The sequence below is a fragment of the Balaenoptera acutorostrata genome, chromosome 20, assembly GCF_949987535.1.
Source record: "Balaenoptera acutorostrata chromosome 20, mBalAcu1.1, whole genome shotgun sequence".
Taxonomy (NCBI): Eukaryota; Metazoa; Chordata; class Mammalia; order Artiodactyla; family Balaenopteridae; genus Balaenoptera; species Balaenoptera acutorostrata.
In genome coordinates this window covers 9487491-9502501 of record NC_080083.1, presented here as the reverse complement: position 1 = coordinate 9502501, position 15011 = coordinate 9487491, and the positions used below count along the sequence as shown (strand labels likewise).

General features: G+C 50.7%; 1 protein-coding gene across 6 annotated transcripts; it reads left to right on the top strand.

Annotated features, from left to right (window-relative positions):
* The first annotated feature begins 790 nt into the window (after positions 1 to 790).
* Positions 791 to 11527, top strand: LOC130705858 (RNA-binding protein FXR2-like). Of its 6 annotated transcripts, none has more exons than XM_057535407.1 (8): positions 799 to 1244; positions 7000 to 7052; positions 7403 to 7496; positions 7899 to 7970; positions 8085 to 8233; positions 8488 to 8581; positions 8680 to 8715; positions 9469 to 9615. In XM_057535407.1, the coding sequence occupies exons 1-7, from the start codon at positions 1164 to 1166 to the stop codon at positions 8698 to 8700; spliced, it is 564 nt and encodes a 187-aa protein (XP_057391390.1). In that variant the 5' UTR covers positions 799 to 1163; the 3' UTR covers positions 8701 to 8715; positions 9469 to 9615. The 6 variants fall into 6 exon arrangements, 5 of the variants coding, with proteins under 5 accessions (XP_057391387.1, XP_057391390.1, XP_057391391.1 ...); XR_009006235.1 differs by lacking the exon at positions 8680 to 8715 and adding an exon at positions 9866 to 10000 and having other exon boundaries at positions 800 to 1244; positions 9469 to 9545; XM_057535404.1 differs by lacking the exons at positions 8680 to 8715; positions 9469 to 9615 and adding an exon at positions 9866 to 11132 and having other exon boundaries at positions 791 to 1244.
* The last annotated feature ends 3484 nt before the right edge of the window (positions 11528 to 15011 follow it).

Here is a 15011-nt window from a genome sequence, read left to right as displayed (position 1 = left end):
TCTATCGAAATTTCTTACTTATCTTAGTTTACGAATCCTAAGTTTCCCTTCTACTATCCTTTCTCCGTAACAATTTTTCCTCTTTTGGATTTTCTCCGCATTTAGATATCAAATCTTGTGCTAAGTTGCATTTGCCTTTCGGTACTGCCTTGAAATCTTTCTTTAACCTTTCTTTGTATGCATGACCAGAATCTTCTCAAGGCAAGAACGTGACTCTTAAACCGCATTGTGCAGAGATACAGAGGCTCAAGAGAGTCCAGTCCGCCTTGTGGACTGTAAAGCCCAGCGCATGCGCACCAGGCCCCCCTTTTTTTTTTTTTTTTTTTTTGCCTTTCGACAACTTTTTTTTTTTTTTTCCTTCGGAGCGTGCGCACCAAGAAACACAAAGGTGGGGAAAGTGACCAAGCAATCATTCAGGCGCATGCCCATCCCTAATTTGTACACGCCTGCTGGAGCGCACCGTGGTGAAGTGGGTGTGGTCTGACCAGGAGCATCAGAAGTCCAATCCGATTGAGTGAGCTCTGTCCCTCCCTCCCCATGATTGGTTAGCTCTCAGTGTTGTGGGGCGGGAAAAGGAAGAGACAGGGGCCGTGGAGAGGTGGGGTGGCGAGGAAAGAGAACCAGTCGGGTTCTGCGCAAGCGCAAGTAAGCGACCAGGAGGGGGCGTGAGAGAGTGAAGAGGAGTGTGGAAGCCCTGATGCGCTGGCCAGCGCGAGCTGGGTCGCCAGCCTTGACGCCTGCGCCTTGGCCTTCGGGGCCCGCGCGCGGCGGGCGGGTGCCCGGTGCGCCTGCGCAGTAGGCGGCGGCGGCAGGGGCAGGTGAAGGCCGTGGAGCGGCAGCGGCAGCAGCGGGTCCCGGGACTGAGGCAGCAGCGGGGGCAGCGGCGGGCGGAAGCTGAGGTGACGAAGGCGGCGGCGGCGGCGGCGGCGGCCGTTTCCCTCACGGTGGCGGAGACCAAGGCGGCGGCGGCGGACGGGGAGCGGCCCGGCCCCGGCCCCCTGCTCGTTGGCTGTGGCAGGGCCGCCGTGGGGCCAGCCCGGCTCCCGCCCCCCGCGGCTCCCCCTCCGGCTCCTCCTCCGGGGAGACGCCGGGGACCTGGCCCGGCCCGTACTCAGAGCGCTGCTGCAGCCGCCGCCGGGGGAGTCGGAGGCGGTGGCGGCGCCATGGGCGGCCTGGCCTCTGGGGGGGATGTGGAGCCGGGACTGCCGGTCGAGGTGCGCGGCTCCAACGGGGCCTTCTACAAGGTGAGGCGGCGCGCTGGCCGGGGACGCGGTCTTCAGCCCCCTCCCTCCAGCCAGAGCAGGGAAGAGTGGGGCGGGATCGACATTCTGGAGCTAAGCCCTGACCCTTAGAACCTTAGACCCATGCTCCCACCCGCGTCCGTCCTGGGGGGAGACCTCTAGAAGTTAACCCCTTCCTCTTAGTTTTGACCCCTCTATTACACCTGCTTTTACCCGCATCTCCGGGATTGAGCATCAGGGCATTATTGTACTTGGTTCAGCTCCCCTCCCAACCCCCCAGAAGAGACCCCATTTACCCAGCGTCTCGTTGACTTTTCCTGTCTCTGGTAGAAGATCTGCCTTGGATCTGAATCACGTCTTCCCCACAGTCCAAGCACATGGAGAATTCTCTTTATTCTCCACTATTACCCCCTTGGGAAGGCCGTCCCATATTAGATCTTTTCATCTTCCTCGGAGAGGCCTCTGCTTACTGGCTCTGGAAGACTCACCCCACTTTCATCTTATATTTCTGTTCCCACCCCAAGGAGAAACGGTCAGACTCTGTTTATGACATTTAGTATCTCTGACCTCAGGAACTCTGGGCTGTAGCCGTCTAGTTGCCTCATAGCCATAAGGTGGCACCTTTTCTCAAGTCTCTCACCCCACCCCTTTATTCCAAGACTAGCTGGTCTACTGTTTTACCCAGGGATGGTTTTGTATTTGTCACCTCACTTTGACCTCATACATTTAGATCATTCATACAGTTTCTTCATCTTGAGGAGTGTAAGCTTCATATCCCTGATCTCTAAAAGGGGATCTCACAAGGATTCCATCTGTTAATCTTCTTCTTAAGGATTTCCACTTCTAGAAGACTTTTGGCCAACTCGCCCAGTTTGGGAATCCACTAGCCTTTTTTTAAAGGAGAAGGAGACTATCTTTAAAAGATCCTTGTTTACTTCAGCTCCCCCGTTGCCCAGGATTGGGTTTTTTAGAACTCCTTTTATTACCACCTTTTAAATCTGTTCTGAATCTTATTTTTTAGGACATTTTTTTCCCATTTAGATTAAGCCAGAGGGAGACCCCTCTTGCCTCTCAGGAATTTTTCTTTATGTGACTGTTGTTATTTTGAACCTCTTTGGACTTTATGCCTGGAATTGTCTCAGAGACTTTCCTGATTCCTGTCTTCTCTCATTTTACCCTGAGGAGCAAGAGCAGAGTTATCTTATCATAACATTACTTGTGAGGAGAAGAACCCCCTTTCCTTCACTTCCCCTCAAGCCTTTCCTCCCATAATAGACCTCTCCACCTTCGTGCCCTTGGAAATGACTTTCTTGAACTCCTTCCCTGTGAAGTCATATCTTGCTATAACTGGAAAGGGTCTCATATTTGCCCTTGGAGTAGGTTTCTGCCCCAACTTCGACTGGTAAGCTCAGTGTAGTCATTTTTGACCCATTCTAAATGCCTATTCATTTCTGCTTTACTTCCCTCACCAGATTTCTTTATATTCTTCAGTGCCTGTGGGTACCCACATCTATCTTAACTTAACCTCTCAATATAAGTCTTTAGCTTTTTATCCTAATATTTCTGTGTAATACCCAGAAACTACCTATTCCATTAGCCAGCTAAGATGGAAGAAGGAAGCTCCCAGCTGATTCTTTCTGTCATTTTTTTTCTGCATACTTTCCTAACTCATGGGACTTTTTCTTCTAGCCTGCCTCCATAGCATTTCTGTTTTCTTTGGCAAAGTTTCTTAATTCCTTTCTGATTCTGATAGAGTGCATTTGTCTCTTATATCCTTTTCCCCCAAACTTGCATTACCTTTATTGAAGTACCCTTCCTCATAAGATTTTAGCCTCATTTCCCACAGTATCTTGTCCTTCATCTGGGTCCTTCCCATCCCTAAGAAAAGTGATTCTTAAACTGAGCCTGAGATCAAGATATGATGTTTGCTTTTGTTCTAGGAAGCATGGGAGTCAGACACAGCTGGGAAAGATTGGTATCCAGTTCAAATTAACTGTGTGAGACTGCTGGGAAGGGACATGTTTCCCTTCCCACATATAAGTGTCCAACAGAAAATGTGTCTCTGAATCGTTCTCTTTTCTCCTGTGGGCTATGGCAGTGATAGACTTGATTGAGTGAATTGGGGCTAGGATGCTTTGAATCAGAGAATAGAGTTTGGACTTGAGCTGGAAGCCAGGTAATGTGGATTTTGTGTCCTGGCCACTTTAGCATTTTCTGCCCCATGCCTCAGTTGAAAACAACAGTAAATCCTTAAATTCAGACTAATCTTTCTTCAACGTTGAGTGCCATATAGATACTTGCCCAATCTGTCCTTGCTGCTGATTTAATATTCATGACTCAGCAAACTTCAGTGTGGTTCAAGGAGTGTTTACATTGCTTCTAGAACTATAAATTTGGGAAGGTTCTTTTCATCCCTCTCAGAATTGGGTCCTAGTGTTGTTGATCTTCTTCCAGGATAGAACTGCAAATGTCAGATCTGGGATCTAAGTTATCTTTTAGCTATCCCATCAGCTCTTCCTTTTCTGTCAGAACTTAATGTGTTTTGTTCTCTAAGCGGTGCTCTCCCAAATGAAATATCTGTTCACCTTCCAGGGCACAGTCATCCAACTTTCCAGACCTTACCTGGCTATCCCAATTCCAATTTCTTTGTTAAGGAATATGGCATCCTCACCTTCAACACGTGATTTTTATCCAGACCCTTCCTGATTTTCTTCTAGAACTCCCTCCTTTATTTTGAGAACCCAGGACTAGAAGATAGGTTGAAGGTGGGACCTAATTTTGTATCTTATAATTTGAGGAAAGTGAAGTACTTAGGAACCTAGGACTCTCACTTCCTCTGTCCAGTCCTAGGCTCTATAAGCCAAAGCTCCATAAGCCCTGGCCATTGAATTGAATTGAGTTATTATCCTTTGGATCTAGGTAGCCTTCTAGAGATTCACTCCACTGCTCTTGCCCTCCTCTGCTTATCTTCTCAATGAGCATGGACTGAGCAGAACTAGGAGCTCACTTTATACCACTGGTATTTTTGGAGGAAAAATACTGGGGTCATGTGGGTGGAATTAAGGAGCAGAGACTGACTTGGAATGTGAAGTTGAGGAGAAAGCTTGTTTTGGAGAATCTTTGAAGGAAAAAGACCCTAGAAGTATAAGAATGAGTGACGTTTAGTTGAACTGCTGAGTTATGTGAGGGAAAACTCCATTCTGAGCTTTGCATTTCTGCCTTGGGATCATGGTAGCTTGAAAAACCAGGGTAATGTTGCTACCTCTGCCTGAGGGCCAACCCTGACATGTTGGAGGAGAATTGGATTAGAGCTTTAGACATATCCTTTGTGAATGAGTGTATCTAGGAGTGGGGAGCTCTTTACAAAAGAGGCAGGCAAGTGATTCTCTTCCACTATGTTTTATCTCATCCCTGAAATGTTTTGAAAATAGCTAACTCTCTCTTGATAAACTGTTTCTAAAGCTTAGAGATAGACATTTTGGATAAAGAATTGGATAAAGTCAGCTGTAGAGGCTAGATGAAATGTTTAGAGAAATCCTTATAAAGGAAGAAAAGAGGAGGACACTTAAAAAGGAGCTAAGGAAAAAAGAAGAAAAAGAAAAAAAAAAAAAAGGAGCTAAGAGAAGAACCCAAAAGGGAAGAGAGGGATTCGGGCAAATAGAAGATGTGAGTGGAGAAGAGTAGGAATGGGTATTGATGGAGCTGAATGAAGAGTGGAAAAAATATTACAGAAGAAGGGAATGGCAGAGAAGGCTAAAGCATGGGTAAGTAAGAGGCTAGGCAGTAACCAGGAGTACTAATGCTGTGGGCAGAAGTAAGGCTCTAAGTAGTAAGACTCCATAACAAGGTCCTTTCCCGAAAGAAGAGAAAGATGACTGGTATCAAGAGTGAAATTTTAGGTTTAGATTTAAGGAAAAAACAGTGTATTAAGTGTTTATGATTGATCAGTTCTCTGAGGTGGGAGTGACACAAGTGTACATTTTTGGTGTTTTCTCTCCTAAGCTCATATTTTGTTCCTACCTGCAAAGCTCAGGAATTGTTCTTCATATATTAGCTTTTTGAAACCCCTAATTTTTAAAAAAATCTAATGAGGCATAATTGACGTACAATGAAGTACACCTATTTAAAGCATACAATTTGTTAAGTTTTGACAGATATATAAAACAAACCATCGCCACAATTTCTATCAATCCCAAAAGTCTTCCACCAACCACCAATGCCTTTTGTCATTATACATTAGTTTGCATTTTCTGATTTTTGACAGAAGCGAAAAGGCAATTCAGTAGAGAAAGGATAGTCTTTCAACACATTGTGCTCAAAGAAGTGCATATTCATAGGTTAAAAATGAAGTTTGATTGTATCTGGCACCATATACAAAATTTAACTCAAAATGGATCATTGACCTAAATGTAAAATAAAAACTATAAAACTCTAGACAAGGACGTTAGGTAAAGATTTCTTAGATATAAAACCAAAAGCTCAGATACAAAAGAACAAGTTGAAAAATTGGACTTACTCAAAATTAGGGATTGCTAATTTTGATAATGTGAAAAACAGGAGAGAAGGTAGGAAAATTGGGAGCACAGGGTTGAACGCATAGCTTTGGCTTCCTCAGTGAAGACAGAAAATAGGAGGTGGGGAATTCCCTGGCAGTCCAGTGGTTAGGGCTCAGAGCTTTCACTGCCTTGGCCAAAAAAAGAGAGAGAGAGAAAATAGGAGGTAGACCAGCGATTCCAGCTATTCAGTCATCCCTGTTCCTCTCCCTTGTCATCATCTCAAGTTTGGGGTCTTCTACAAATTTTATTACTCTTTTCAAATTCTTAGCAGTGTCCTAGCATTTAGAAATCTCACATCTTTTATTTATTTAATGGGCCGCACCGCTCAGCTTACAGGATTGCAGGATCGTAGTTCCTGACCAGGGGTTGAACCCTGGCCCACGGCAGTGAAAGTCCTAACCACTGGACCATCAGGGAATTCCCTCACATCTTTTAAATCCTAATTTTTCCTTTAGTAAGTTGTGTTTGTTTTGAATTTCTCCAGTGTTCTGATTATTTTCTTACGACCCAGGCATCAAGGCACCAAGTTCGCTCAGGCCTCTTGCTGTATTAGGAGCTAGACCCTTCCTCTCTTGGCAGAGCCTGATGTCCTCTAGGTGTTCCAGGACAACCTCACACTGTCTCATGGGATATTCTTAGCTTTGCTGAATGTTGTTGGTATTTTAATTGAACTCTGGCAAGCTGCTCAGCACTGCGTGAGGCAGACAGATAGGGAGGCCTCTGTGGGAGCCGTAGGAGACCACTAGTTTCCCGGCTGTTCTGATGCAGGTGATGTTTCTCCCTTCTACTTAATTTCTGTCTCATCTTATTTCCGGATTTTGCAACATTTCTTGCTACCTCAACATTCGTATTCCTTCACCAATACAGCTTTTTCTAGCCCTGTTTTTAGATTGCTTGTGTCCCCATCTAAAACTCTAGTTTAAAAAAAGAAAAAAAAAAAGGAGTTTTCTGGTGGCCCAGTGGTTAGGACTCTTGGCTTTCACTGCTGTGGCCCCGGGTTCAGTCCCTGGTTGGGGAACTGAGATCCTGCAAGCCACAAGGTGCGGGCAAAAAGAAAGAAAAAAAAAAAGAAAAGCAAACAAAAAACCTCTAGTTTAAGGCCCTCTAAAACTGTCTGTTCCCTTGATGGCTGAGGTGGTGGTTGATTGTGTTTTTTTTTTTTTTTTTTTTTTTTTTTTACTTTGTTCTAAAATCCATTCTAGGGCTTTGTGAAGGATGTCCATGAAGACTCTGTCACCATCTTCTTTGAAAACAAGTAAGACCTTGGGAATAGAGAATCCAGCATACTAGGTCCTAGAAGGAGAGTGGAGAAGAGGGGGCGGCTGAGTCCCATGAGGCATGTATAATAGGTGGGGGAGAGCCAAGGGTTTGGGTGGGCAACTTATATGGATCCCAGGAGAGGAAATGGTGAGAGTGGGGGTCATTTGACTCCATATTTAGATTCTAGCAAGAGATGGAAGGCACCACTATGGAGCAGGGCCTGGAGTTTAGCGTCTAATCACCAGGGAAGGTGGAAAATGCCCAGTGGAGGAAGTAACCTCTTCCTGAAGAAACGGGCAACCACACTAGCCTGAATAGCTTTCATATCACTGTTTTCCCTTGCAGCTGGCAGAGTGAGAGACAAATTCCTTTCGGGGATGTCCGGCTACCACCTCCAGCTGACTATAATAAGGAGATCACAGAAGGGGATGAAGTGGAGGTAAGGTCGTTGGAGTCCACCTTTTCTAAATGTCCCTTTTCCCAGGATTCTGCATCTCCCTTACCCTGATACCAGTACCCTAGGCTCCTCACTGGTTGGTTCACGCTCCTTCCTCCATCCAGCTAGGCAGCCTGTGGAAGAGTGAAATGCAGCAGTTTTCTGTCCATCATTGCTGTGATCAGTCAAGCTGTCAGGGAGCTTCCTGTTTTCAGGAGATTCACTTTTCTTCCATTTATGATAACAGCATCTAAAATCCAGTGTTCTCTGATTTTAATTAGCAGCTCCTTCCTCTAGATTCCTTTATCTTAGTTTAGGATGCCTCCCAAGTGTCTTAATGCTCATTCCATTCTTGATGTTTTTGGATGGTCCTCAATATCTCTTTTATTTTCAACTTCTCTTCAGGTTTATTCTCGAGCCAATGAGCAAGAACCTTGTGGCTGGTGGCTGGCCCGGGTGCGGATGATGAAGGGAGATGTGAGTGATTGTCAAGGCCTTTGGAGAACTGCTGAAACACATATTTTAGTCAGAGAAAGGTGGGAGATAGAAACTCAGGTCATCCACAGCTTCTCCTTTCTTTCCTTCTGCCAGTTCTATGTCATTGAATATGCTGCCTGTGATGCCACTTACAATGAGATTGTCACCCTGGAACGGCTTCGGCCAGTTAATCCCAATCCCCTTGCAACCAAAGGCAGCTTCTTCAAGGTTACCATGGCTGTGCCTGAGGATCTGAGAGAGGCGTGAGTGTTTGGGATGTCGGGAGTGGGGGGCCCTCTTTACGGTCCTCATCTCTGCCCTTGTTTGTCCCAGCCTCCGCTCCCAGTTTCAGTGTTCTGTGTTCCTTAGGCCCTCTAGAGTCCCTTTTGCTCCCAGTTCCTCTGTTTCCTCATCCCTGTTCTTTTACTGCAGTCCTTATTTTTCTCAGTCCCTCTCTCTCTCCCCTTCAACTGTACTCTACACTCTGCCCTCTGAGCACGGTTCTCTTTCTCTGCAGCTGCTCCAATGAAAACGTCCATAAAGAGTTCAAGAAAGCATTGGGAGCAAACTGCATCTTTCTCAACATCACAAATAGTGAGCTCTTCATTCTGGTGAGTTTATTCTGCCTGAATTTCACCTAAGCCCTTTTCCCCTTTTAACAACTTTGCAAGAAGAGAAGAGGTAAAATGTGCTTATATTTATTTGTCAGAGAGGACTTTATTGCTCCTGACCTCTGTGGACCCAGGTTAGCCCTACCTTTCCTTAGTCTTTCTCATGTATGACCTTAGTTCTGATTCCCCCTAAAGCCACCTCAGCACCCCTTCTCCCTAGCCAGAGGCCTGGTCACTAGGGCTAGGTTCTGACTGGCCAACAAGGGGCAAGAGGCAGCTCTTTTAGGGTTCTCTAGGCCCCTAGTCTCCAGCTCCCCTCAACATATATACTTCTCCCTCTATGCAAAGGCTGGGGGAAACTCTAGCATTCTGACTCATGCCTCTGCTCTCCTCCTCATGCCCTGAATGGACCCCATAACCAACCCAGCCCCTTCCCCTCTTCTTCCAGACCCCCCCCCACCCCTACTCCAGGGTTAAAGCTGCAGCCTGTTGCCGAGGTAGCATTGCATTGCGGGGCAGCATCCTGTCGCCTGGCAACCGGCTGCAGAATCAGGCACCTGTCCCTGGATTTGCCCCTCCAGCATCCCCTCCCTGTCTAGCCCCTGCCTCAAGGCACCTTAACTTCTGAGGGGAGAAATGGAGAGGGCCTGGGGTGCAGGGGTCTCCCCCACTACACAAATCCTGCTAGAATGAGATGTTGAAGGGAGGGTAAGGTGCTGGGCTTGTGCAGTCCCAAGAAAGACCCAAGTCTGGCCTGGGGTGGGAGTTCAGTGCCATGAAATTACAGCTCAGGAGTGATTAACACGTATAAACAAACCCACCACTTCCTGCTAATTAATGACTTGGTATTTTTATTTTCTCTTCCTTGTCTATCTCATCCCTTCCAGGGAGGTGGGAACTGGGACTCCTGAGTCCCTGAGGAGAACCTGCCTGGGAGGGATAAACAGCTGGAAGGGGAAGTACTGTACTGGGTCTGGGGAGCTGACCCTCCTTCCCCTCTGGCGGTCCTAGACATTTAACACATCTGGACCTCACCCCGGCCTCAGACTTTTCTATCTGGGTCCCTGCTGAGGGGAGGGGTGGCTGGGGTGGGGGGGGGGGAGGTGCCAAGGGGCCTGAGGATGGAAGGAGGGGGGCGACTTGGTCTGAATTCCGAGCCACTAACCACCTGTCTCTTCTGTTTCCCCATTCTTGTCTGTCTGCCCCGTCCAACTTCCCTTCCCTTCTTGCACCTCTTCTCTGTATTTTTCTGTCCGTCCGTCTGTCTGTCCCTCCTCCCCGCAGGTCGGGCCTGCCTTCACCTTCTCCCACTTCCTTCCCCTTCCCCACCCCTCGCCCCCTCCATGGAGAGGAACAGACCCCTTCTCTGTCCCGTCTAACCCAGGTCCCTCCCCACACCCCTCCTCCCTCCCTTTCCCCCACCCCCTCCTCCCTCCTGGGGCGAGGGGGGCCTCCCTCCCTCTCCCCCCCTTCTCTCTCTCTCCGAGGGGGGGGTCCCGGGGAGGGAGGGGGGGTCCCCGATCAGCATGTTCGCTGCCGCCTTCCACCTCGGCCTCGAGGCCCCCTCTGCACGGGAGCCAGACTGGGAAAAATGAACTGACCAGCAGCAAACGGGGGCGGGGGCGGGGGGCGGCAGGGCATGGAGAGAGGAATAAAGAGCGCCAGAGTCCAGGAAACATTGGTGGTCTGTGGCTTGGAAGCGCCACTCCTTCTGCCAGCCTGGGTCCCTGCCCTTGGCTTCCTGCAATAAGAAGCCAGTGTCCTCTTCTTGGCCTGAGGGTCCCCTTGGTTTAGTGGCCACAGTCCTGCCAGCAAGCCCCTCCTGGTCCGATACCATGCACTAAGTAGATCTGCAGCTGCAGACTCCAAACCACTGGTCTCTGGGCACCTCCTCTGTGTCTCAGCTGTCCCTGTCCCCAAAGAGCCTCATACAAGAAGCTGCTTCCAAACTGGGAGGTTCCACATCTGGGCAGGTCCAGCTCCACGCCCAGTGAAGGGCATGAAGAAGGCTGAGGCTCTGGACTCCAGCCAGGCCTTCCCCAGGGCTCTGAGGCCAAGGTCTTCCTAGTCTCAGGAGCGGCCAAGAGATGGAATGTGTCATTTGAACAAGTGAGTCACAGGGTGGTGAGTGAATGATTGACCGCTCGAGGGGAGGTGGGCCGGCCTCCGGGCCCTGTTTGACTGTCCAGGCTCAGCTTACCTGACCCTGGTTACCAGCGAATGCCACCCTGGCCCCTCCTTTTCCTCCCCCTCCCTCATTGTGACCCCAACCACCTGCCCCATTATGACCCAGTCCTTCTCCCCCTCTGGCTCCCAGTGAGTATGTGGAGGCCAGGGGGCCCAGGCAGTCCTGGGACCCGCGGCCATGGGTGAGCAAACCCACGACCGAGCCCAGCCGTGCTCTGGCACCAACCCCAGGAAATGCCAGGAACTAGGAGACTCAATTCTTCTGATCCTGGGCAGCTTCATCTTGCTCAACGTGGGGATCAATGTGGTGACTCTGGTCAGGGCAGGATCTGGGCAGTGGGGTTGGGGGAGCCCTGGGGTCTTGAAGGGGCTGAGGTGGGAGGGCTGCTGGGGTGTGGCCGGACAAGGGGTGGATTTCAGGGCTCACCCTGCTCCCGGCCTCCCCCCTCCCCTGCTTCCCTCAGCTCTGGAGGCCTCTGAAGCGCTCCTTGCGGACGCTTTTTCACCGTGTTTTCCCCAAAGGTGAGTGGGCGCCAGCGTGGGCTCAGGGGATGTGGGCCTGTCCCCTTTCTTCTATCCCTGCCTCGATTCTCAGCCCCTCAGGAACCCAGGCCCTGTCCCATCTCGCCTTTCCCCGCAGACAAGCAAGCCAGCTGTGTAGGCAGCCATCGCATGTGCATGCGCTGCTCCGTGGATCCCATGAACCTGCGCTCAAGCGTGTCTTCCCGCTTCCGCCATCGCCCAAGCTTCCTGCTCGGGCACCCAAACCACCTTGACTCGTGGATACGAGACACAAAAAATGAGAAGGCTTCTGGGTGCTGCTGGATGCCGCCTCAGTGTGGACGGGCTGGGGCTCCCATGGAGGCTCCACGGGGACTGTGGAAGGAGGGGGTAGTGGGAGCTGGCGAGGCCCCTCCGGTCACAGCCTTAAAGTCCCGAGCCACCTTTTACTCCAGGCAAGAGACATCTTCCAAGCTCCGCAGGATGAGCAAGGTGGACGTGCTTCCACTCCGCCTGCCCCAAGAGAGCAAGACGAAGACCCCAGACTATGACCCAGCCCAGGCCCCAGCCCGGGCCCAGACCCGCCCCCCAGTTCAGCCCCCTGCGCATGCTCCTGCCAAGGCCCAGACCTTCTCCTCAGCCCACCCCCCTGAGCACACCCCCCCCCAGGCCGAGAGCTGCTCCCGAGGCCACGCCCATGAGCACACTTCCGCCCAGGCCCAGGCCTTCTCCCCAGTGGACCCCACTGGGCGCACACCTGCCAAGGCCCAGACCTTCTCCTCTACCCACCCCTCTGAGCAGGCCCCACCTCAGGCCCAGACTTGCTCCACGTTCCACCCCCCCGAGCACACCACCCCCCAGGCCCAGACCCCCTCCCCAGCCCTCACCCCTGAGCACAGCCCTGCCCAGGTCCATGGCCCTGAGCATACCTCAGCCCATACCCCAGCCCAGGCCTCAGCCCAGTCCCTGGGCCACACTTCCGTCTACACCCTGACCCATGTTCATCTGACCTATACCCATGCCAACACTCTGGTCCCTCCCCCACCTTTGGCCCCAGTCCCTCCCCCAACTTCTGCCCCTGCTACTACTCCTGCCCTAGCCCCTACACCAGCCCCTGTCCCGATCTCTGCCACAACCTCTGTCCCAGTGCTGGTCATGGCCCTGACGACCACTCCAGTCCCTTCCACCACCCCTACCCCCATCCTAGCTTCTATTCCCTCTACCTTGTCTGCCTTCAGCCAAGGCCTCTCCTCCGGCCAGGTGGTCTACGATGCCCGCAGGGTAAAGCAGAACGTGGACCATGTGTGTCCCCCTCAGAACTCTGGGTACTCCAGAAAGGACTTGGGTACCGTCTCCAGGCCCCAAGAGGGGCATGGTCTGGTGAGCTCTGGTACAGCTGAGCAAACACTGAAGCAGTGTAGTGGGGACAGTGCCAAGCCCTCCACAGGATCCATACTGGGTTACCTGGAGTTGGGGAATATGGAATGGAAGATCTCAAATGATGCCAAAGACAAATTTGTGCAGTCCAAGACCTTCCCTTACTGCAGCTTCCATCCTTGCAGTTCTGAGAAGAGAAACACGGACCCCCAGGCTCCAGTCTACCCCAAATTCCTGGTGTACTCCAAGGATGCTGCACCTTCTCAACCTTGCTTCCATTCTCCAACCAGTGCCCAGAGCTCACCATGCGCCATGCCTCCACCATGCACTCTTTCTCTGCCTCTTGTTTCTCCCAGATCCTTTGTCCTTCATCAACACAGCAACCACCAGAAGCCCTCCGCCTTAATACAACCCCCCACCTTTCCCCCAACCTCCAAGTCTCCTCCGTCTGCCCTCTCTTCCCAGGGCCCCATCCCTCCCCAGTTATCCACTACGTCCCAAACCCCAAACCAGCCCCAACCCCCTGAACTTCGTGAGAGTCTAGGCCTCAACCAAGGCTCTGTCCTCCAAAGGACCCCAGGCCCTGCAAGAGAGTGTAGGGTTTCCAGAAACCCAGGCCTTACCCCAAATCCAGGCCTCCACAAGAACCCTCTAGGAACTGACTCTGTCCAAGCTTTGGGCCCACATCAGACCCCAAAGCTATTTAGGTCTGAGGCAGTTCCTCGAAAGGAGGATGCAGGGCAGCACATACCATGGACTTCTGTCCCACCCAGTCAGAACTCCTGCTCTCCCAAGGCTCAGTTGACCTACAATGACCTGCAAACCTTCTCAGAGGTACCTGTGCTGATTGAGCTGCAATCATCCTCCCGGCGAGCAGGCAGCCAAGACTGGGTGTACCACCCCATGGATACAGTTCCTCCAGCCTGCCAGAACTATCGCCAGATGTCTACGCCTCCCAAGACCAGCTGGAAGCCCTACTGTCCTGGGTCAGGAACCCGGCTAGGGCATGTGGTCTTCGACGCCCGCCAGAGACAGTTCAGAGCGGGCAGGGACAAATGCGAAGCTCTGTCTCCCAGGCGCCTTCACCGAGAGACATCCAACAACTCACCGGAGACCATCAAGGAGTGGGGATATCAGGGGACAGATATGCATGAGGAATAAAGAGACAAGAGAAGTGTTCTGTGGTTGTGTGAGGACATCCACCCCAGCCCCATCCCACAGGGCCTCATGAGGACTTAAACTATCCCTGCTTTCCCTCCATCGCTGTCTAGCTAAATCCGTTATCCCCAAGGCCCTAGAGCTGCATTGTCAATTACAGTAGCCACTAGCCAAATATGCCTATTAGAATATAAATTAGTTAAAATTAAGGGAAAGTAATTCTGTTAAAAATTAAGTTAAAAAGTTAAAAATTCTCTTCCTCAGGGAACAGAATTTCCCTGGCGTCCAATTCTGTTCCCTGGTGGTCCAGTTGTTGGGACTTGGCGCTTTCACTGCTGTGGCCGGGGTTCAATCCCTGGTCGGGGAACTCAGACCCTGCAAGCTTCATGGCTTGGCCAAAAAAGAAAAAAATTCTGTTCCTCAGTGTCATGATCTTCTAAGTGCTCAGTAGTCACATGGAGCTAGCGGGTACTGTATTGGACGGCACAGATTTAGAACGTTTCCATCATCATGGAAAATGCTATTGGAGAGCAGTGCTTTAGAGTTTAGAGCAATTTTCCTTTCCCTGTCACCCACCCCCAGCATCTTAAAGCTCCCCCAGAGCCCAGGGAACTTAGTTCTTTTTAGGGTGGCTCAGAAGCCACCCTCTGGGGAGGAGGTAAGATGTAGGCATGGACACCCAACGCCTGATTTCCCCAGACTGTGAGAAAGAGCCCAGGCTTCAGTTTTCCTGATCTGGTCTCTTGGGTCACGACCAGAGGTATGGAAACTTGCCTCCCCCGTTCTGGGCTGTGTTTGGGGCTCTTGGTTACTGAGGGAGAAGACCTCTCTTGGTCAGTGACTAGGAAACCTTGTGTTTTAGGCTCCCCAAATTGAGCCTTGGATTCTGACGGTGCCCTCCTTCATAGGCCTCTAACTTTCTCAAGGTGTCTCCACTTAATTTTCTTGCCCATGGACTTAGGCCTAGTTCACTGTGGAGACAGACCCCTGGGAAAAAGGAATGTAAGAATTCCTGGTCCAGCATGCATTGGTCTAATCTGTGAGCGTGTCTCTGGTGTCCTAGCTTTCTGTCCTATTATTCTGGCTCCTAGTTTCAGCCTGGACTTAAGCTGTGTCCATGATAGCACTGGCCGCTGAAAGCAATTTCCTTCCCCTCATAATTTTTCATTGCCCTGCCCTAGCCCAGCTGGAGTTTCCTCTGGACTTG